The sequence below is a fragment of the Triturus cristatus genome, chromosome 5_2 (genome assembly GCF_964204655.1).
Source record: "Triturus cristatus chromosome 5_2, aTriCri1.1, whole genome shotgun sequence".
Taxonomy (NCBI): domain Eukaryota; kingdom Metazoa; phylum Chordata; class Amphibia; order Caudata; family Salamandridae; genus Triturus; species Triturus cristatus.
The window spans coordinates 1,073,881,732-1,073,906,375 of record NC_140588.1 but is presented as its reverse complement, the minus strand read 5'-3'; the positions used below and the strand labels follow the sequence as shown (position 1 = coordinate 1,073,906,375).

Genomic DNA, 24,644 nt, shown 5'->3' with positions numbered 1-24,644 from the left:
GCCTGTCAGCACCTTTTCTTCAGGCATCCATAGGAGTCGACGACGAAACCCGACGCAAGTTCACACCTATGCACCCGCAGCCCGTGGGCTAGGTAAACTGAGTACTCCGGTGCTCACAAGGGTATTGACTATCCTACGGTCTAGTCTCCAAGTCTCTAACTCCTAGCTCTTTCCGAAGTGTCCTAAAACTCTTTATTTCTAAACATCACTATTTCTATCGACTTTAACGCATTACGCGTGAGTGTTTCCACCCTGCACCTGAATCCCGTGGGCCTCCCACTGCCTAGCAACTGGTAGTATAGTGTAGCCTCAGCGATTCCCTAGGCCTAGGCCTAACCTGTGTTCGTGACAGTGGTCCTTATACCACTTACTTAGTATATGGTTTGCGTGGCCCCTAGGGCCTAACTGTATTACTTACCTGTGTGACTTATGTATGCTTAAATAAGACTGTGTTGTACTTACCTCGAATCTCATAAAGAGTGCTGAGGGTATTTTGACTAGAATAAATACATTCTATTTACATATATCTGTTGTGGTGTCCTTTCATTTGGTATTCAAGGGATTGCAAATGGTATAACAGCTGGCTTCACATGCCATACAGAGTTTAGCCTAAGACTGCTCTTGTCCATGCTACCACTAGGATAGCTGGTCTATAAGGTTGACTTTACAACCAATCACCGTAAGAGTTGTTTGGACTGATACAAGGTGTACACTAGAACTACTGACCTAGAACTACTGACATCATATATCAGGCCAACTTCTCACACATTGGAGGAGGAGGACTGGGTTGAGGCCCTAGCTAATACCTGCAAAAGTCAAAGTCATTATCAATGTATGTTTGATGTGTGCAGATGTCTCTGGAGTGCAGAGCCCTGCAATATATGTGAAACTAGACAAATAAAATGTGTTTAAAAAAAAAAAGTGAACGGGAATATGTAGGAGACTTAACATATTCAAGAGGGAACATGGTGACCACAGATCTGGAAAAAGCCCATGCCTTTGGCAGTTTTTACAAAACTCTCTACAAGGCAAATATCTATGAGGGGACAGAGCAGACCCAATACCTGGGGGAGGTGGAGCTACCAAAAGTGTCAGCCACACAAAACGAGGCACTGGGGAAACCATTAAATGCAAAAGAGGTAACCCACTGCACGTCTCCAACCCACGTAGGTGTATAGGAACATTCTTTTTACAAAGTACTCAAGCGTCTCTGAAGGTTGTAGCACTCCCCTGTGCGTAGAGGGCAAGGTTGAACCCTATGATGAAGCAGGGACAACCCTTGTGGGTGATGGTTATTTGAAAGAAATTTTCTCTTTCCAGTCCTACTTAGAGATTACGTTCCCTCTCTTTTCCTTCTCCAGCAGGAGGGACTCTTTTCTTGGTTATTTTGACAGAATTGTGGAGGACGAGTGCTTCATTTCCTACCTCTACTCTCCCTCATTGCTGTGATCTTTACAGGCAGCACACAGCTGCGGAAGTGTACCCCTTTTTTTTAGTCTTTTTCCTTTCTTTCGCTGAATTTAGGGAAGTGACGCACAGACCAACATGATTCAATCAATCGTGCATAAATGGCTGAAATCACCGGCCTCACTTTTTCCACTGAGGAAGTGGAGAGAATCCTGGCCGCTAGTACCCCTTTTGAGTGTCCCATCAGCTTCAACCTAGGCATAGAGAACAATGATTGGGACGAATGGAGTACTTTGAAAAGAAACCAAATAAAAACCACGATATACGGGATAATGATGACCGAATATCTACGTGCCAATGCAGCCCCACAAGGTCTCATAGTAAGGAGTGTTTAAAAAAGACTGGTGACTCAGACTCTGTCCCTTCTGCTTGCAGGTATCCTTCCTTCTTGATCCCAGCCTTGGGATCCACCGGACACTCTTCACTGACTGCCTGTCAGCATCTTTCCTTCAGGCATCCATAGGAGTCGACGACGAAACCCGACGCAAGTTCACACCTATGCACCACACCTATGCACCCGCAGCCCATGGGCTAGGTAACTTGGGTACTCCGGTGCTCATCAGGGTATTGACTATCCTAGTGTCTAGTTCTCAAGTCTCGACTTCCTAGTTACTCCAGAAGTGTCCTAAATCTTATTATTTCCAAGCTGTACTATTTCTATCGATTATACGCATTACGCGTGAGTGTTTCCACTCTGCACCTGAATCCCGTGGGCCTCCTACTTCCTAACCTTGGGTAGTATAGTGTAGCCCCAGCGATTCCCTAGGCCTAGGCCTATCCTATTTCCGTGACAGTGGTCCTTATACCACTTACTTAGTATATGGTTTGCGTGGCCCCTAGGGCCTACCTGTATTACTTACCTGTGTGACTTAATGTATGCTTAAATAAGACTGTGTTGTACTTACCTCGAATCTCATAAAGAGTGCTGAGGGTTTGACTAGAATAAATACACTTTCTTTTATATATATATCTGTTGTGGTGTCCTTTCATTTGGTATTCAAGGGATTACAAATGGTATAACAGCTGGCTTCACATGCCATTCAGAGTTTAGCCTAAGACTGCTCTTGTCCATGCTACCACAAGGATAGCTGGTCTATAAGGTTGACTTTACAACCAATCACCATAAGGGTTGTTTGGACTGATACAAGGTGTACACTAGAATTAGTGACATCATACATCAGGCCAACTTCTCACAGGTAACTTCCAGGGACCCCCTCTATACCCAACACCTTTCTTCTATGTCCCACCGCCGCATATGCCACCACATCAGTCCTGTTTTTTTACCCTTGGGATGTACCTCCAGGACACCAAAGACTACATCAAGAAAACCAATATGAACCTTTTTTAGGATCGGACCATCCGAGAGGGAAGACGAGGAAACGTAACCAGGTCCACTGGGGGACCAACAAGGACGCAACCAGGGTAGCCACATGGAGCATGACGAGCTCACTCAACAACCAAGCGGGATCGAGCCTCCAACCAGTTAAGTTGACAATTTAACCAACACTTTACTAAGCCTATGCCAACAGAAAGTCCCGGAAAAAGGCCTTTTGGACAAATTCAAACTTAGCTGTGAGGTCAACCATTTTATTAGGAAGCTAAAACTCAGGGCTCCCTTTGCAGATAAACAGGGAAATGAAGAACCAAAAGATGACACGGGATTAAGGAATAAATCCACTTTTATCCCCATCACCCCCCTCTGGCGACTGATGTCCCTGTGGAAATCCTAGCTTTAGAAAAAGCAGTCCTAAAGGAAATAGATTGAACTCAACCCAAGGGACACTAAAGTGTTTCATAACACCTCAAAACAAGAGCTACTTACTAGCTATCAAAGAACTGTCAGAGAATGACAACCAGCGGATAAGGGTGGAGCCATCGTGATTCAGACAAAAGAGACATACTGGATGGAATGCTTCCGTCTACTACAGGATCAACGAAACTAAGGACCTCTAAACAGTGACCCCACGGAGAGAATCCGAATTCGCCTAGGGAGTATGATAGAGGAGGCCCTTGCCCACAATTGCCTGTCAAGGAGAGTGAATTCCTGACGAACAAGAACCCAGTGGCCCCTTATTTTTACACTATCCCGAAGATACACAAGTATCTACATCGATGCCCTGGATGACCCATTGTCTCAGGGATGAGCTCTATTTTGGACCCCTTTCGATGTTTGCGGATGCTTTTCAAAGACCGATTATTCAGGGCACAGAGACATACCTTAAAGACACTAAAGATATCTTGCAAATCTTAAATGATCTACCATTTGATCCACAGACACAACTTCTAATCGGACTTGACATAGAAAGTCTTTACACCAGTCTTCCCCACACCGAGACTTTGGAAATCTTAGAAGAGGTGTCGTTCACAACGGAATGGAAATATCATACTCTGCGCAACCTCGTGATGGACTGCTGCAACCTCGCCCTTACAGAGAACTTCTTTGGTTTTAAAGACAATCTGTACCTACAGAAGCACAACACAAGGAGGGGAAGCACATTTGCTCCTAGTGTAGCCGGACTGTATGCCCACCATCTTGAAAGACAGAAAATCCTATCAATCTTGAACCCATACCTTACCAATATTGGTCTCTGGAAGAGATACATTGATGATGTCCTACTAATATGGAACTGTAATGAGGATACAGCCAAGGAGTTTATCACATGGCTGAATGAACAGGACGAGTTTCTAAAATTCACCTATACTATCTCCAAAACAGATATGATGTTTCCAGACCTCAATATCTTCCTGAGTGGAGGAGGCTTAAAAACAACTATGCATTTCAAGGCCACAGCTAAGAATTGCCTACTAAGTTTTGACAGTCACCATCCAAGACACCTGAGAGAAAGCCTACCCTTCGGGCAATTCTTGGGGTTAAGGCGCAAATGTTCGGAAATCAATGATTACAAATCTCAAGCTGCAGATCTGACACTCAAATTAAAAGCATGTAATTATCCTGATAAGATAGTGGCAAAAGCAATGAAAAGGGCAAGAAATAACAACAGACAAGCCCTACTAGAACCCACTATGCCAAAAGTGGGTGAGATACGCCCCATTTGCATCACAACATACAACAGCGCATCCAATACAGTAACAAAGATTATCAATAAGCACTGAAGAATTCTGAGTGGCAGCGCCACTCCAATACCAAAGCCAATGTTCTCCCACAGAAGAAGTCGCAACCTTAAAGATATTCTAGTACATACACGACCACGACCACGCCCACCCCGGGATAAACAACACAACCAGGGTTTCATTTCTCCCATCAGTGAACATCACCCATGTGGTAATTGCAGCGTATGCCATCTTACACAGACTAGTAAAAAGATCACCTTTAACGACAATACCACATGGGAACTGAGAAGGTTTACCAACTTTAACACGGAAGAGGTGATATACATGATCACCTGCCCGTGCAATTTGCATTATATTGTCATGATCTCCAGAAAAAATCAAAACTAGGATCTGTGAACATCGGAGCAATTTGAGATGCAAACGAGCGACAACCAAAATGACCACCCACTACATTGAACAACAACAAACAATCAATGATCTACGGTGGCTGGTAATCGAACAAAGCAGTATTGAATACTAACTGTTCGAAAAAGAACTGAGGTGGGTTTATAAATTAAAATCTCATGAGGCAGGTTTGAATGAAAATATCCCCAGGGGCCAGTTCATATGAAGCACCCCTAAGGGAGCACATGCAGGGATTTATCTCCACAATCTGAATGGTAAACTGACAACAACTACCTGTATTTTTGTTTCCACCACTGACCCTCCCCCAATATACATAGAATTTTTCAACACGAACAGCTCTTTGTACCACCATGAACAACCACACCTATGGTTGCCCGATCCAATGGCAACTATATATTGACCTTGATACACAAAATACTACGAATTTTTTCACGATATCCACATATTTCATCCAAAAACAGCCCTTTTAATGGATCCCATAGAGGTACTGATAGGAAGCACAAATGTCCTCACAAGCGAGCGGGCACATCCCGCATTGCAGGAAGTGAGTATTGCGCTGACCAGAGTTTACGGTCTAGTTGCTAAGCGTCCACGAGGACGCCAGTGTTGTTTTGCATCCAGCGTACAAAGCGGGACCGACACGCCCCTCCGGTATCTCCAGAGTCCTGGACGAGCAAGTCAGGTTTTCCAGTGAGGGAGTAGCCTTGAGGAAGTAAGAGAACACGCACTCGCCTGGCACATGTGAGCATTTTTTCACCTCCTTTAGGCTGCAATTCTCCCTGATTCTCCCTCCTCAAAACAAACGGGTTTGACTACAGGCGTCCCTTCCGCTCCTCGCTTGGACTCATGAGGCCCGTCCATGGTCTCATAATCTCATAACATGTATGTAAACAGCATAAACGCTTTGTGTTTATAATGATATGTAACTGTAAGTTTTGTCTGTCATTCCATGTTGGTGTTTCTCGTGTGTTATACTTCACGATGCGCTGCACATATTTGAACAATCTTAACCACAATATTCACTAAACCACTAACAATTTTTATATGACTGTAGGCCCTATGGGTCTTGCATTTTTTTAAATTCTTTTGTATTTTCCTTTCCAAACCTCTATAGGATTTTTGCAATTTTAACAGATCAATTAGGTGCTGTATAATCTTTATTTTCTGTATCTTTTGCTTATAATTGTGAATTATAAGTTAATTGAACTTTAGGAGTGGGAGCAATGTTTCTCCTTTAAAGTCCTGAAGAAAAGTCTCGGGTAGGGCTTGAAACTAGTCGACCAACCAGGGTAACGGTAGGTAGTTTACCTCAAGCATTATCTATTTATCCCCAGATTGTAGCATATCAACTAGGGGAGTGAATAAAGGCATTTTTTCCCAGGAGCTTGACATTTTTAAACGTTTTGTCATATAGATAACCCACTCCACATCTCCAACCCACATAGGTGTGTAGGTGTATAGGCACTCTCCAGCGTCTCCGTAGGTAGTAGCACACCCCTGTCCGTAGAGGACAGGAATGAACCCTATGATGAAGCATGCTACCAAGGGGCAACCCTGATGGATAAGGGTCATTTGAAATAAATTTCCTTCTCCAGCAGGAGGGACTCTTTTCTTGGTTATTTTTCTCTTCCATGGGATCCTCATCAATAGTCATAAGCACTGAATATTCCCGCCCTTGTGCAGGGACCCCTGAAATAATAAAAATTATATATGAAAAACACATATATATACAGCTCTATATTGGTTTGGAATATTATTTTTTCCAAACCAAAGGAGTCCCCATAGTAGGCTAGACAATGTAATAAGAATGAATGTAAACATTCCCAGATAGATATAAATATCTAAATAGACACCATAGGTATACAAATGCACCTAAAAACTTTTTTTTTTTAATGAGACAAACCTCATGAGAAAGAAAAACAAACACTGTGCCAAACACAGATAAAAAACATTGTTAGCCTGCAGGCTGCATTGTAATACAATACCATAGAGACTGAAAAGCCTTGTACAGATAAAAACTGGCACCGTGCCTTTAAGGCAGCTCTGATCCCAAGATCCCATCATGCCTCAGGGGTGACAGTTGGGTCAGTTGTTCTTTCCGGCTCCTTCAGTCAGGACCCTGGAATTCAGCTCTCTTCTTTTTTGACTTTCTAGTCAAGAACTTACCAATTTTTTGTGATTTTTTTGCTTCATTTAAAATATTCTCCTGTTTGGTGAAGCATTTACTGACTTTCCTGACAGATTTTTAACTTCTTTCTGTCACAAATGCCTTCCTTGTTCGTGGCCTGTCCATCCTGTGGTAAAAAGAAGGCTACTTCGGATACACATGATGTGTGTATCATTTGTCTACCTGACACACATTCTCCTGCTTCCTGTCGTCATTGTAAAAACCTTTCAAAGAGGACTTTGAAAGAAAGGGAGAGGATTAGGCGTTATGGCCTTTCTGAGATGCGGTCGTCGTCGAAGCAGTTGATCCCTGTTTGTTCTCCATCGGCGTCGGGCTCGGTGTCGAAGACTCCAGCGGCGGGATCGTCGTTGAGAGGTGAGGAGACAAGGGAGAGTCACGCTTCCAAAAGAAAGTCAGAGTCGAAGCAAGACTCGGCGGCGAAACGCAGACGTTCATCGGCGAAAGCATCGCCGTCGAGAAAGCATTGATCGGCGTCACAGGAGAAGCATCACCGTTCGGCGTCGAAGTCGACATCTAGGCGGAAGTCGACATCGAGGGAAAGGCACAGACGGTCGGCGTCGAAGTCAGCAGCGACGTCGAGACGAAGATCGACGTCGAAAGAAAGGCACAGGCGATCGCCGTCGGAGACATCAGCAACGTCGAGGCGAAGATCGTCGAAAGAAAGAAAGGCACAGGCAATCGCCGTCGAAGACATTAGTGACGTCGAGGCGAAGATTGTCGTCGAAGCAAGGATCGACGTCGAGGCAGGCGCCTCCGTCGACAAAAGTATCCATGACGCCAAAACAGCCATCCACGGCGAGGATACAGACGTCGAGGCGAAGTTCCCCGTCGGGTTCTAGGCCTCCGTCCAGGATAAGCCCTCCGTCGACGACAAGGCTCTCGACGTTGAGGCACGACTCATCGCCGTTTATCCAGTCGGCGTAGAAGTCCAGATCTCCGGCGATAGGCTTATCGCCAGCGAAACAGTCCTCCGCTGTGGGGCTTCAGGAGACGTCAGGACTTAGATCGACGTCCAGGTCAGCGTCGAGACGGAGGTCTCCACATAGAGAGACATCAAGACAACGATCTCCTCCTGATGTGGCATCGGAGCATGGTTCAGCGTCTAGGTCTCCACCTATTTCCATTTCTCCATCGGCTTCCGCAGGATCAGGATCTCCTCTGTCTCCTTCAAGATCCAGATCCCCAGAAGTGGTGAATTCTTCTTCAGATTCTCTTTCCCCAGTAGAGCATCCTCGACCAGCAGAAACTCAATTAGGAGCGTCACCGACAATCCAAAAGCAGGAAGAGGGACGTCTTCCGGGACAAAGTCCCCCCAGATTTCTACCTGAGTCCATACCACCACATATACCTTCTATGGCACATGCAGTGAGCATTTCCTTGGCTAGATTGAGGAACCTTGCCCAACCAAGGAGACCAGCAAGTTCTCATTCTCGGGAAAGAGATTATGGACGACGCTCTCGTTCAAGTTCGTCCAGGAGAAGATCGAGATCCACTTCTCGCAGAAGAGAGGCGGTGCGATCTGAGAAACGAAGGCGTAGGTCTCCTACATCTTCTTCATCCAGTCGGTCCTCCAAGAGAAGTTACTCCCCCCAGTCAGATAAGCCACCATCTCGAGTTTCTCCAGTGGATGACATCAGCACATTTCAAGAGGTTTTGTGCAGGGGAGCGGCCAAGTTGAACATTCCTATGCCTGTTCAGGAAACCACTTCCTCAGTCATCTTTGAGACCCTTCATGAAAGGACGGCGGCTCGTCCACTGTTGCCTCTGGTTCCTGGTTTGCTAAATCCAGTGATGGACGTTTTCCTAACGCCGGCTACCATCAAGTCGGCTCCGGCAAGAATCCTTAAAAAATATCGTCCTGCTCCAGAGGATCCTCTGTTTCTCAAAGCTGATCCTCCTCCTGATTCTGTAATCACGGCGGCCGCTAGAAAAACACACTCAGTGGCGTTGTCGTCTACAGTCCCTCCGGACAAGGAGAGCAAGACGCAAGATTCTTGGGGTAGAAGAGTATGCGGATCGGCCGCTTCCAACTTAAAGGTTGCTAGTGCCTCAGCGCTCTTACAGGCACATGCATCAAAGCTATTTGCGATCGCAAATGGCGCGAATCGCAAAAATCGGCGGTTTGCGATCGCAAAAATAGCTTTTGCGATGCATGAAACAACTTGCCACTCGCAATTTAAGAAATCGCAAATTATTGTGATTTCTTAAATAGCGATTGCATTTAAGGAATCCCTAATTGAGATTCCTTAAATGCAATGCATTACAGTTTAAAAAATAGCGATTTCGCTATTAGCGTGAGCAAATTACCATGAGGCTGGACCTCATGGTAATTTGCGAAACCTTAGAAAAATGCACTTATTTGCATTTTCCTAAGTTTCATGTTGCCCACACACATGCCCTTAGAGCATGTGTGTATGCAACATTTGTGCAGAGTGAACATACATGGGTGCAATAGGGTGTCATTTTGACACCCTTGCACCATCGACATTGCGGGAGCAATTTGCGAGTGCCTACTGGTACTCGCAAATTGCTCCCGCAATCTCTAATTCATTCCTATGGGCCTGGAGGCCCATAGGAATGAATGGGAAGACATTCCTTAATTGCGACTCGCAATTTGCTAGTCGCAATTAAGGAATTTGTGGGAATCGCTATTTCTTTAGCGATTCCTACATGCATAGGGTTTTGCTATTCCTTAATTGCGATTCCTTAATAATCGCTATTAAGGAATCGCAAAACCCTATGATGATGCATGTGCCTGGAAGGGCGCTACGACAGAGCGCTTTGGGATTCTCTCCAAAGATTCACAGACAGACTTCCTCAGGAGGATAGGAAGGATTTTAAGGAGATCCTGCAGGAGGGCAGCTTGGTTTCCAATCAAGTTATAAGTGCGGCAGCCCTGGAGGCGCAGACGCTTCCTCCCACGCTTCGCGAGGCGGTGATCGTTTTGCTCCCCAAGCCCGGCAGAGACCCCTCACTCTGTGGCTCTTATAGACCTCTATCGCTCCTCAACCTCGACTATAAAATCCTCGCCAAAATAGTTGCCAACAGGCTCTCTCAACTTATGCATTTCCTCATCACCCCAGCACAGTCTGGCTTTGTCCCTGGACGCTCCACCTCCTTTAACCTTCGTACCATCTTTTCGGTGCTCAATCGCATCAATCCTGAGGTACCTGCTGCCGCTATCCTATTAGACACGGAGAAAGCGTTTGATACGCTGGAATGGCCCTTCTTCCTGTCAGTCATGCGCCGTATGGGGGTCCCACCAGGCCCCCTGGCCACCGTTGCACTCTTATACAACAAGCCGGTGGCTCGCCTCCGGCTCAACGGTACGCTGTCTGACCCCTTCCCCCTTTCTCGTGGGACTAGACAGGGCTGCCCCCTCTCCCCTTTGCTCTTTATTATGGCAATGGAACCGCTGGTCCGTCGCCTTCAGAGCGTCCACTCATGCCGCGGGTTACGTTTTAACACTGTCCCCTTGTTACTCTCCCTCTACGCCGACGATACGGTGCTCTTTGTCCGCGAACCTTCCTCCAACCTTGACCCCCTAATCAGGGAGATTGTCCGTTTCGGTGTACACTCCGGTCTCAAAATTAATTGGCAAAAATCAGTCATCTTCCCCCTCACCTCTAGCACCCAGCGGTGGGACTCCGAGTTCCCCCTGACGTGGGGCGCTGACTCAGTGAAATATTTGGGGATCCATCTTCACGCGTCATCGGAGACGGTCTTGCGACTGAATTACGGTGCTGCCATTGATAACCTTAGTTCACAAGTTGACCGCTGGATACGTCTCCCGCTGTCGCTGGCTGGTCGGGCAGCGCTGATCAAAATGGTAGTTCTTCCCAAATTCCTATACCTATTTCATAACATTCCCATACCCTTGACCTCTAAGTTCTTCGACCAACTACGCACACTGCTCATCCGGCTGCTCTGGGCCGGTAGGCAACCCAGAATCAGCTGGCGTACACTCACTCTCCCATATTCTAGGGGCGGATTTGGCGTCCCGAATTTACAACTATATTACCTAGTGGCGCAATGCTCCTATTCACATGCATGGTTTCACCCAGACGACAGGATTTCCTTCCTCACACCCGAAACAGACTTCGCGCTTCCGGAGGGCCTCCAGGCTCTAATCCCTAAAGGGATCGCACGAGACCCCATCGACATTCAACCAGTCTCCACCACCTGCTGGGCCTGGGGCAAGTTGCAGCGGCTATTACGCTGCCCTCTGCTTTACTCCTCCGCACTTCCCCTCCCCAACCCTCGCTGGCTCCCGATCACTGGCGAAACGCTCCTTAAACATACCCTGAGTAAATACAACATTGCCACATTGGGTGACCTATTCCCCGAGGGTCACATATTCTCCCTGGCCGACGCTGACCGATTCCCTGACCTGACATTCATGGACGCCTTCGTCTTTCGTCGTCTGCAGTCTGCCCTTCGGGAGGTTTTGGTGGGATACCCGATTGAACCCGATTCCTTCCCCCCCCTATCCCTGGTTATTACCAGCGACAGCGGTATGCGCCTGATCTCTAAAATGTACCGCTGTTGTGCGCTGGCCGTCCCCATCCCTACTGACAAAGCGCGAATGGCTTGGGAGGAGGATATTGGATACGCCATGTCGGATGAGATGTGGTTATATTGCTGCACTTCTACGGGCTCTGTCTCCATGAATAGCAGGCACAAACTCCTACACTACAAATTCCTGCGCCGTATTTATTTCACCCCGATGAAGCTACATCGACTGGACCCCACTAAACCCCACTCATGCGTGAAATGCGCCGCGCCACATGCAGACTTCCCGCACATGACATGGACCTGCACGCACATCCACGCTTACTGGGTCGAGGTACATCACACACTTAGCCTTATGCTGGGCATGCCCCTCGCCCCTGACCCGGCGGTTGCACTCCTTGGATACACGAAAAAGATTGCGCGTCCACATAGGAGGTTTGCCTCCCTGGCCCTGCTATTGGCCAAATGGGAGATAGCGCTACACTGGGGTACACGGGCCAAACCCTCCGTGTCTGCCTGGCTACGCAGCTTAGCCCATTGCAACACGAACTGTGACACCTACATTCAGGACATCTCATCCACCTCCACGCCGCGAGACATCTGGGGCCCATACAGGACATATCTTGCTTCTCTCAACGCGCCAGCGGGGGGCGTCGCGGGCAGTGATCCCGACCCAGCCGGTATCGGCTAATCATCTACTCTACCTCCTCCCACCCACGAAGCCTGCCTGTGTTACCACGCTAACTCTCCCTCCCTCCGGAACGAAATTTTGTCTCCCCCACAGGCAAGGTACTGGCGCTCTTTCATCGACCCACGCCTGGGCCTCACCCCCTCCTCTCCTTGCCCTGGAGGCACTATTGCCGACGCCACATGATACATTTGGTTCTGCTCGACGCTACACATGGCACTGATCCGGACTGTGTTCGCTGTACTTACGATTCACTTGTATGTTCTTTCTTGATGCGTTACTGCCGCACTGTGTACATATATGGAGTTAATTTATGCCCGGCCACTGCTCTGTCAACACTTGCTTCATGTGGAGCGAGAAGCGTTACCCTAAGTAGTTTCGAGATGGTGTCATATGCGACTGTGTTGTGTTATGATGTGTATTGTTGGAAATTCCAAAAATAAAGTTTAAAAATAAATAAATAAATAAATAAAAAAAGTTATAAGTGCGGCAGCAGACGGAGCTACTCTGGCAGCTCACTCCTACGCCCATGGCATTTCGGCCAGAAGATCCTCTTGGCTGAGGTTAACGGCTCTTAAACCTGAGGCTCAAGCTAGGATTCTCAACCTACCTTTTTCTGGAACTTCTCTTTTTGGCTCACACACCGACGACGAGATGGCTCGAATGAAATCAGAGCTTGAAACCATGAAAGCTGTGGGTCTGGCGAAGAGAAAGGAGTTCCACCGTCGTAAGGGATCTGACAGGCGTACCTTCCAACAGAGGGTTCAAACCCCTCACTGGCAAAAGAACCAAGCCCAGCAAGGGCAGAAAAAGCAGCAATTCCAGTCTCGTCGATCATCAAGAGGACGAGGGAATAACCGCCAATCCAACAGCGGTAACAAAGCTCAAGGCAAACAATGAGTGATCGCTTCCTCCAACGCCGCCCACCGCTCCAGTGGGAGGAAGTATTTCACAACATCTTCAAGAGTGGCAAAACATCACCAGAGACAAGTGGGTTCTAACTACACTGCGACATGGATACTCTCTTCGTTTCCGGAGTCTTCCTCCCTCTATCCACCCAGTGCCTTCAAATCATCAGCTCAAGGTGCTACAGGAGGAGGTGGCTACCCTTCTTCTCAAATCGGCCATAGAAAGGGTTCCGAGAGCACAGAGAGGGAGAGGAGTCTACTCCAGGTATTTTCTGGTACAGAAAAGAGGTCCAAAAACAGAGTTCAGACCCATCTTGGATTTACGAACACTCAACAAACATATCAAAAAAGAGAAGTTTTGCATGTTAGCACTCCACCAAATATATCCACATCTCCGTCGAGGTGATTGGATGTGTTCGCTGGACCTACAAGATGCGTACTTTCATATACCCATCTGCCAACGTCATCGGAGATACCCTAGATTTTTGGCTGGAACCTCCCACTACCAGTTCAAGGTTCTACCATTTGGCCTGAAATCAGCACCTCGAGTGTTCACAAAGTGCATGGCGGTGGTAGCTGCTGCCCTGAGGCGCGCAGGAGTCTTCGTCTATCCCTATCTAGACGATTGGTTACTAAAAGGTCCATCACCCCAGAGTGTAAGCTCACAGCTGACACGCTGCCTAAATCTGTGTCACCGATTGGGGCTCCGGGTGAATTACAAAAAATCCACCTTCAAACCAACGCAAAGGATACACTACCTAGGAGCACTTATAGATTCCGAAGTAGGAAAAGTGTTTCCTTCGGAGGAGAGACATTTATCCCTCGCTCAAAAAGGCAAACGTATCATGGTCAACAATCTGTCTACAGCGCGACAGATATCATCCCTGCTAGGGGCCATGGCATCTTGCATATTCCTAGTGCCCAACGCCAGGTTAAGAATGCGTCCTCTCCAACAGGATCTAGAGGACAAATGGGACCAAAAGACTTCTCTTTGGGAGGTCAAGGTGTGTCTTTCAACAACAGCCAGGCAGTCGATCAGGTGGTGGATGAGACCGATCAATCTACGGGTTGGAATTCCTTTTCATCAAGAACCCCCATCGCAAACATTGATCACCGACGCATCGCTCCAAGGGTGGGGCGCGCATCTGGGGATTCTGCAGACCCATGGGCTTTGGTCCAGCAGCGAGCAGCTATATCATATCAACATGCTAGAGCTCAGGGCAGTCCATCTCGCCCTCAAAGCTTTTCTGCCCTCAATCAGAACGAGTTCCATTTTAGTACAAACGGACAACACCACCACGATGTACTACCTAAACAAGCAGGGAGGTACTCGTTCCAGGACTCTCTCGCTGGAGGCTCAATCTCTATGGCACTGGATCCTGGCAAGGAACATTTCCATAACGGCGGTACACCTGCCAGGCGAGCTCAGCGTTCAAGCGGACTCGCTCAGTCGGCATTTTCAAGATCCAGAGGACTGGGTCCTCAACGACGAGGTGCTAGAGGACATTTTCGAGGAGTGGGGCCGTCCGCAAATAGATCTCGAAAGCAACACAAAATGCCGAGGCTTCGCCTCAAGGTACTATCGACCAGGGTCAATGGGGAATGCCCTTTTGATCGACTGGTCAATGACGTTTGTGTATGCCTTTCCTCCTCTTCCGCTAATCCCGAAAGTGGTGACCAAGCTGCAACACTCAGCCGCCAAGGTGATCTTGATAGCACCGGACTGGCCGAGGCAGTGGTAGTACACAGATCTCCTTCATCTATCGATCCGCCCGCACAGGCGTTTGCCGTGCAGGCCGGACTTTCTAACCAAGATGCAGGGGAGGATTTACCATCCCAACCTTCCCTCACTGAGCTTAACAGCATGGCTCCTGAAGTCCTCCAGTATGGCCATTTAGACCTTCCTCAGGAATTTATGACCATATTGAAGGAAGCTAGGAGACCTTCTACAAGGCACTCATACTTCTGTAAGTGGAAGAGATTTTACATATGGTGTATTCGAAATCAATATAACCCTACAAAAGGTCAAGAGGAAGGGATTCTACCTTATCTACTTCACTTAGCCAAGGCGGGATTGCAATTTTCCTCCATCAAAGTGCACCTGGCGGCCATTACGGCCTATAGGCGCTCTCCCTCTCAGCATTCATTCTTTAAACTACAAGTGGTGAAGGACTTTTTGCAGGGCCTCAAAAAGGTTTACCCCCCAATAAGGCCTCCCTCACCTCCTTGGGAGCTGAACCTGGTTCTTTCAAAGCTTATGAGTCCACCTTTCGAACCCATACATAAGGCTACATTACAGCACCTTACGTGGAAAGCAGCCTCCTTGGTAGCTATTACCTCAGCACGTGGGGTGAGTGAAATACAAGCCCTTTGCTCAAAAGAACCCCACACGGTTTTTCACCTTAATAGAGTGGTTATGAGGACTCATCCATCTTTTTTACCTAAAGTGGTGTCCGATTTTCATGTAAATCAGACTATCTCGTTACCAACTTTCTTTCCCAACCCCTCCTCACCATCTGAGAGGGCGTTACATTCTTTGGATCTTAAGCGAGTTCTCAAATTCTACCTGGATAAATCTAAGACTATCAGAAAGTCTGACCAACTGTTTGTAAACTATGGTGCTGTCCGTACAGGTTTTGCAGCATCTAAACGCTCTATTGCCAGATGGATTGTGTCAAGCATTAAATTGGCTTACCAACTAGCTCAAAAACCGTTGTGGCCTCTACCTAAGGCACATTCCACAAGAGGAAAAGCGGCTACTGCTGCGTTTCTCAATAATGTCCCACTCTCCGAGATCTGTAACGCAGCTACTTGGAGATCTGTCCATACATTCACAATACATTATTGTCTGGACTCGGACACCAGAGCGGACACTCAAGTAGGGCAAGCCTCCTTGAGGAACCTATTCAACAACTGACTATCTCGGTTGTTTTTTCATTTCAGTACAGTTCTCATTTGCCTGCAGGTGGAAGGTGGGCTTGCTATTCTATTCAGTGCTTATGACTATTGATGAGGATCCCCTGGAAGAGAAGGATAAGTTACTTACCTGTAATCCTAGTTCTCTTCCAGGGGTATCCTCATCAAAGTCATAAGCAACCCACCCGCCTCCACAGGCAAATGAGAGGATTCTTTTCTTAAATCTGAAAGAAGTATATCTTTGTGTCTAGACCTACGGGTCCCGCAAAGAACAACTGACCCAATTGTCACCCCTGAGGCATGATGGGATCTTGGGATCAGAGCTGCCTTAAAGGCACGGTGCCAGTTTATATCTGTACACGGCTTTTCAGTCTCTATGGAATTGTATTACAATGCAGCCTGCAGGCTAACCATGTTTTTTATCTGTGTTTGGCACAGTCTTTGTTTTTCTTTCTCATGAGGTTTGTCTCATTAAAAAAATGACCTATGGTGTCTATTTAGATATTTATATCTATCTGGGAATGTTTACATTCATTATTATGACATTGTCTAGCCTACTATGGGGGCTGCATTGGTTTGGAAAAAATAATATATGTGTTTATACATATACAGAGCTGTATATATATGTGTTTTTCATATATAATTTTTATTTTTTCCGGGGTCCCCGCACATGGGCGGGAATATTCAGTGCTTATGACTTTGATGAGGATACCCCTGGAAGAGAACTAGGATTACAGGTAAGTAACTTATCCTTATTTCCTGGACCGTATTCGGCTTCCCCGCATAGACCGTGATACACGTCTGGACCTAGATCGCCCTCTCAAGGTGGCCGAGATTCGGCACGCTATGAAGGCGCTAGCCACTCACAAGGCCCCTGGCCTGGATGGCTTCCCACTTGAATTTTACCAGACTTTTGCGTCCCAGTTGGTCCCTCAACTAGAATTGCAGTTCCAGGCAGCTCTAGATGCGGGGGTCCTACCGCACTCCATGCGCGAATCCGTTATAGTATCCCTCCTAAAACCAGATAGAGACCCGCATCAGCTAGGCTCCTATCGACCCATAACTCTATTGTCGGCGGATTACAAAATCTATGGGAAGGCCCTGGCGGACAGGTACACCACGATCCTCCCACTTCTTGTCCACCTAGATCAGAGTGGATTCGTGCCTGGTAGGCACACCTCTTCTAACATCCGACGGTTGTTCCACGTGCAGGACCAGGTGCGGGAACGGTTCCCTCGGGCAGCGTGTCTGGTGCTGGACCTCGAAAAAGCGTTTGACACGCTCTCCTGGGCCTACCTGTTTCAGGTCCTGCAACGCATGGGCTTAGGACCCAAACTGCAGGCCTACACTCGGCTCAGCTACTCCTCGCCCAGTTCCAGAGTGCGTATAGGCCCTCTCATTTTGGACTCCTTCCCGATCCGGCGTGGTACCAGGCAGGGGTGTCCTCTCTCCCCCCTACTATTCGCGTTAGCGATGGAGCCGCTGGTGACCCTGTTGCGCGGGGCGAGTGAGGAGTGGGGCATCCCGATAGGCGATTCTACCCACGCAGTATCACTGTACGCTGATGACGTACTCATATATGTCCGGGACATTACGATCGACTTGACCCCTATATCACGCATCCTGCATGATTTTGCGGAGGTGACGGGCCTTAGGGTGAATTGGGCCAAGTCCACTGTCTATCCCTTAACACAAGTCGTGCCCCAGGGTCCGATACGAATAGGAGACGTTGGTATCTCGTGGAGTCCCCAAGCGGTTCGATATCTCGGCGTTAAGCTATATCATACGCCGCAAGATATCTATGAGGGGAATTACCGCACACTGATGGGCAACATCCGATCCTTGGTCCATTTCTGGAAGGGTCTCCACTTGGCTGTCCCGGGAAAGATAGCCATCGCGAAGATTATCCTGGTCCCGCGCCTGCTTTACCTCTTCTCCAATCTTCCGGTGGTTCCCCCGCGATCCCTGTTCCGTGAGCTGGATACCCTGCTTGGGACCCTCATTTGGGGCAACGGCCGCCGGCGTATAGCCCGGGCAAAACTGCAATTACCCCTTGACCAGGGTGAGTTGGCGGCTCCCTCATTCGAGGCGTATTTCCTTGCCGCCCAATTACATTGGGTGTCGCGTTGGACGGCAGGCCGGGCACAAGAGGAGCTGCTCACTGAGACGGGGCGGATTCCAATCCCCGCTGTCCATCGCATGCTGCTGCCGGGTGCAGCACCGCCGTTATCCCGGCCCCTCCAGGTCATGACGGTGCACGCCTGCTTGGCGCGTGTTCACCGACTTAGTCGGGATACTCCCCTGTACTCTCCGCTGCTGCCGTTGGTGGGGCTCCCTAGGGGTCGGGCGTACTACACAGAGCAAATGATGCAGGTGTGGACGGATCATGCGGTGACGGAAGTGGGGATGCTGTTCTCCGGGGAGAGCTTGCAGACCTTCGATGCACTGGTCGGGGACTTCGAGCTTCCCGGGGGGCAGTTCCTACGGCACAGGCAGCTTCTCACGGACTGCCGCAGGCAGTGGAGGGGGATCGATACGGAGCCCCCCACGCACCCGGTCATCCATGCGATACTGCAGATGGGGTCAGGTCGCCATCTTGTCACTTGGATCTACAAAGCGGTACGGACCCTGCGGAGTCCTACGTTGGCGACCCATAGAGAACACTGGGAAGATGACTTCCAAAGGCCTCTACATGACAGGGAGTGGACCAGCGCTCTGGAATACACAAAAAAAGTGTCCCGCAACTATCGGTTTAAGAACATACAGTTGCATATACTGCACAGGGCGTATCTCACCCCCGAAAAGTTGCAGAAATATTTCCCTGACGGTGTGTCTGGTTGCCCTAGATGCCTGGAGCCTGCTGCCTCGTTTAAGCACATGTTTTGGGATTGTCCGACGCTCTACAGTTACTGGCACACAATTCACACTACCCTTAAAACGGTTACCGGGTTCAAGGACCTGGACACATGGGAGGCGTGTGCGCTGGGTATTCATGGGCGACATAAACATCAGAAAGTGGAGAGGAGGTTTGCTTTCCTGGTGTTGCTCCTCGCCAAACGATGCATTGCTATGCATTGGAAGACGCCGGGGGGGCCCCCTCTAGCGGCATGGGTGGGAGCAGTCAAGAAGTGGGACAAGGCGGAGGAAACCACACTCAGAACTGAGGAGGCCCGGGGGATGCGCAAACACCCGATCTCCATGCCCTGGGCCATGTTAATGCACGCTTTCGCGCAGGAAACAGCGGCTGTGGCGAGTTCAAGACTGATTGAACCTCCGGCGGCGCCCACGACTCCGGAGCCCACCCTGGGAAATGCGCAGGCAGTCCAAGCACCCGGTGCCTCGCAGAGGCAGACACCACAGGTCCCACCGCCAGGTTCCTCATAGGCTATGATTGATGCTCCCGCCTCCCCTGCCCCCTCCCCTCCTCCATGTCCGTGACCACCCCGACCTTCTCCCACACGATGGTCCAGCTCTCAAGCGCATAGCTACAAGTATTCCTGATAGGCGACATAGTGCACCCCATATTCCCTAGTTCTCTGCCCCCAGTTAGTTCACGGTTATTTAATGGCTGCAACCCTATAGCCTCTGCGACACCCCTCACAGGGGTTCAATCACATTGCACGGCACCCATGCGGCGAGGCGATCACTGCGCGCTCCAGTAGGGCATACCCAGAGGCTGGTCTCGGACACATACCTGCAGCCCCACTCAGGGTAGAGGCGAGTGGCCTGAGGGCCCACGAGACTGAGAGACCGAAAGGGCTGTGACTGGGCGCTCCTGATATGTAAGTCTCTATGATAATGGCGATACCGCTTGTGCCTGCGTGTATTATTGTTTATAAATGCCAATAAAAATGTTTTACAAAAAAAAAAAAAAGTAACTTATCCTTATACACAAATTTAACCTATCAATGGTAATGTGTGAGGCCCATTATAAAGTGCTGCATGACTGGGACTTATACCCAACGAAACTTAAATTGATCTTCCCCACAACCCCTAACCTATGCTGGAGAGGGTGCGGACTACAAGTAGACTTCAAACACATATGGTGGAACTGTACAACGATAAGGCCCTTTTGGTCAGAAATACTGGCACAAATGAAAGATATATTAGGCTATCCCATACCATTGGGCCCAGGCTTGATGCAGTTGGGCTTACAGTCTGAAATCCTCAAATGTCAAACAGTTAGCAACAGATCCATTCTATGGTTGTGCCTGGGGCAGCAAAAATGACACTGGCAGTAGCATGGACGCAGAAAGAGGCACTATTTATAGCCCAGTGGCACTCACGCTTGTGGCAAGCCCTCACCATGGAAAGGAAGGCGAGTTTAATAGCGGACTCCTTTAAGAACTTCTAATTTACATGGGGCCCATTAGTGGAATACTTATCACAGAGGCTTCCCCTGTTTGCCTGCCCGACGTGTGTCCCGGCGCTTCACCTTTTGCAATTTTAAAAAGTAAAATGCAAGGGAGGGCGGATCTTGGAGACAAAAACGGTCTTACAGGGGAACACCTCTACCCACTTAGCAGTTAGAGGAACGGTCCCTATACCGGGAAGCACGCCAATGATAGTACAGTGCATCCTTAATTTTGGGGTGGGTGGGGGCGGATGGAGGGGTGGGAGTTGTGTGGACTTTTATGATTTACCAATCTTATGCTGAAGTTACAACCTGGTGCTTTTTTCCTTTGATAAGCCTCATTGCGATTTACACTTCTTCCTAAAACAGAGGCAACTGATCTATCCCATAGATTTATTATGTTAAGATACAGGAAGTTGGTTGTAATGTGCTATGTTATGACATACTTTTAAAATCTCAATAAAAACAAAATTGACCAAAAACTTTCATCACTCACCTAATGCACTAATACCTACTACTATGTGCTGCACTAAGAGAGCATAGGAAAGTAAAGCAACTTGCAGTTCAGAGTTTCTTAGAGAGAAAAGGTGCACTGCATACCTACTTACAGCAAAAGTTGTCTTTATCAGCAGATATGTGAAGACAGTGTTTCCCGCAAAGGGCAAACACATGCTGCGGTAGCGGCCTTCCACCAGGACTCGGCTTTATCTGTTTTAGGAGAGATGTAACATCTTTCAAGGGCACTGGCAGTAGGTTAGACCATCTCTGGCACAATCTCGTGTGAAAATCTGGGTGAAGGACCTCTCCTGACGAATGGTCAAGTGGCGGTCCTTACATACTAAATCTTATCAGAGATTGGAATTTCTGACATAAGTTTACAGATGTTTGACATAGACTATGTGCCTTAAGGTGTGCATCCCAGTTTTTCCTTATGACACATATTGTGAAAGGATGTAAATTCGAGCTACACTATTTTGGCATTATGTCTGTATTTGCTTTTATTTGACCTTGACACGCTGGTAAGTAGACACTTGTCCCAGACTGATGTCGCATCAGGTGTTCTATCTATGTCATTAGTCGAATGACTTGACGCTTTAACAGTTCTTGGAAAGATAAGGTCAAACGACATCTGCGTCAAATGGCAAACATGACTATGATTCTGCATGAATAGGAAAAGATGGAAACTTTTGTTTTCTAAAATTGGGAAGATGGCAACCTCCATTACCTAAGAAGAAGTCAGAACCTACAGAAAATGGAGTCCGACCTTAGAGACTTTAAATCAGGCTAAACATGCTGGGGTGTGTAGTTACACTTTTCCTATCATAGAGATGGGCCTTCAAATCCATGTGTGCTTAGTACTGTGGGCTAACAATCTGGGACTACCATGAAATGAGGATAGTAAAAGCTTTAGGTTAGGTATTCATTAATAAGGCTGACATTATCCTTATAAGACTTGTCCATTAACCAGGTATGGTGATCTAAGGAAGATACTAATGATGAAGAATGCAGCTCCCAGGTAAGCAACATGATTTAATTATTTATTTTAAGAAACCTACCCCAGCACTTGCCAGCACATTGAGCAAATAATGTTCATGTGTCATCAGTGGTGATGCTTAAAAAGACCTCATGTATATAAACTGAGTGAACAGAGCAGTATTGCTTCTATGCTGACATAGACACCCATGTTCATACATCGCCAGATACCTCCCGCTGTGACTTATATGTAATATTTACATTTTCCTCCTCAGGCTGTTGCTCAAGACATTTTTTCGAAAGCATCCAATTGTGTGCAGCGCTGCAAGGAGATGTTGATGAGGCTTCCAAAAGAGGTTTGTGAAGGCACTTTCTAGGTTTCTTTCTAGCACTTTAGATTTCTTCCATTCTCCTCACCTAGATATTGGTATAGATAGCAAGCCCACTCTGTACAAAGCTGTACCTCTAGGATACTTCTTGACCATCTTTAGACCTTTCTGAGACAGGCTGTGTGAACAGAAAATCTCATTATAATCGTTTTGTGGTGTACTTAATTTGGCATTCACCAGCCTTAAAATGTGTAACCAATGTTAATGTTTAAGTTATATCTAACTTGGCTGTTCGGGTATGCTACAGTTATGAATACTTCATCTTCCAAATGTTAACATTTTGTACCTTTAAATTTTGTTAACGGAATGCAGAAGGGTAATTTGATTCACACTTTTCCGTTTAGAAAACATCAGATGACAAACATGTATTAACTAGGCAGACATTTGCGTTTGATTCCATTCATTTAAAACATTTCCAACACAACAGAAATGCACAGTCGATGCATAGTCTGTTAGTTAGCAGCAAATGTGTAAAGAAATGAAAATGTAAAAAAATATATATTTTAAGATTATGATTTACTTATGGGCAGATATGGACAGGCATGGCTGTTCCTGGGAAAGATCTAAAAAAATAAGAAATAAACTTACATGAAAAAATGCTTTTTTACAAGTCTTCATCAAACCAGTAAGCATCTTAGCAAGAGAAGGCTGAAAGTAAAGATTTGATTACGGTTCCAAATCCGTTTCTACAGATGTGTGCTTGTTAGAAATGGGGGTCTCTAGTTGGCAGAGGTAGGTACCTTTGCCCAAATAGGGACCCTTGCTTCTAGTCAGGGTAAGGGGCTACACTTCTAAAATAAACCCTGCACACCCCCCTTGATAGCTTGGCACAAGCAGACAGGCTTATCTCAGTGGCAGTGTGTAAAGCATTTGTGAACACATACAGTAATACAGTGAAAACTCTACAAATGGACACCACACCAGTTTAGAAAAATAAGTAATCTTTACTAGACTTAACACAAGATCAAACGACAAAAATCCACAATACTGTAATCAAATATAGACTTTAAAATGGTAGAAAATAGCTTAGTTCAATGTAGATGGTAAATGCGACACTTTACTCTCAAAGTACCTCGGATGCGTCACGCAATACAAACAAAAGGGTTGCAGGGAAGTTGATGCGCCGTTCCTTACACTCAGGGGAGTGGATGCGTCGGTTCCTTACAGCTGCGCAGGGGAGTTGAGGCACGCTTACTTACTGTGTGGAGAGTTGATGGGTTGTTTCTTAATGCGGCCCTGTGACGATGCGACAAGATGGCGCCTCAATTCCATGCGATGATCCGGTTCGATGCAACAAAATGGCGTCTTTGATGCGATGCGACAACGTTGGATGCGATGCGTGCAAGCCCGTTGGCCGTGCGGCGAACACAGTAACTTTTGAGCCACGACAGGCCCTGTGACATGCTTATTCGGCGATGCGACGGCAACTGCTGCAGCGGCGACACGCTTCTCCTCGTTGCATCGCGCTTCCAGCTCCTAGCGACATGCAGAGGGCCCAAACAACAGTAGGTACCTCTCTGCAGGTAGAATTCCCAGCAAGGGAATTCAGGGGCGCTGGTCGTGAAGTCGTGTATCCCTGAGACTTCTGGCAGGAGGCAAGCTCACTTCAAGCCCTTGGAGAATCTTCCTCAAGATAATAAAAAGTTCACAAAAGTCCTTTTCCCCTTTCCTTGGCAATAAAGTAACCACTGCAGGCCAACCCCAGAAATAGCAAAACAACACAGGGGCAGTCTCCTCCTTCAGCTTCCTTGGTTCTTCTCTTTGGCAAAAGTTTGTCTTGATTCCCAGAAGTGATCTAAAGTTCTGGGGTCTGGGCCCCAATATTTATACTAGTAAATCCTTTGTCCTCTGAAGGCAGATGGTGCCTATGCCCAGCCAAAACCAGTTCTGTGCAGCTTCCTGGCAGGAGGTGGAGACAGCATTGTTGAAAGCAGACTTGGCCCAGGTAGCTGAAAGGAAATCTCCTCCCCCTACTCTCTATTCTATGAGGGCTCAGGTCAGTGAAATGAAATCTCCGCCCCCTCACTCTCTATTCAATGCAGGTCCTATTCAGTCCAGCCCGGACTTCTGGAGCCAAGACCCTCTCCAGCCCTCTGTCACTCACAAACCAGACATGGAATACACAGACCTAACAGAGGCAAGTTGGATAGTTAGGCAAGAAAATACCTCCTTTCTAAAAGTGGTATTTTCAAACACAGAATGTGAAAACCACCTTCACTAAAAGATGTATTTTAACATTCTGAGTTCAGGCATACTAAACTTGAATTTCTAC

The 24,644-nt window shown here is 47.5% G+C and overlaps 1 protein-coding gene across 2 annotated transcripts in view; it reads left to right on the top strand.

The window, feature by feature from the left end:
* The window catches only part of LOC146829692 (serine protease 23-like), a 1,412,546-nt gene that overhangs the window by 1,092,134 nt on the left and 295,768 nt on the right, over positions 1-24,644 (top strand). For both annotated transcript variants that reach the window (XM_085608396.1, XM_085608399.1), the window contains exon 10: positions 22,259-22,339. In XM_085608396.1, the coding sequence (XP_085464522.1) occupies positions 22,259-22,339 (81 nt within the window). The remainder of the gene's footprint in view (positions 1-22,258; positions 22,340-24,644) is intronic.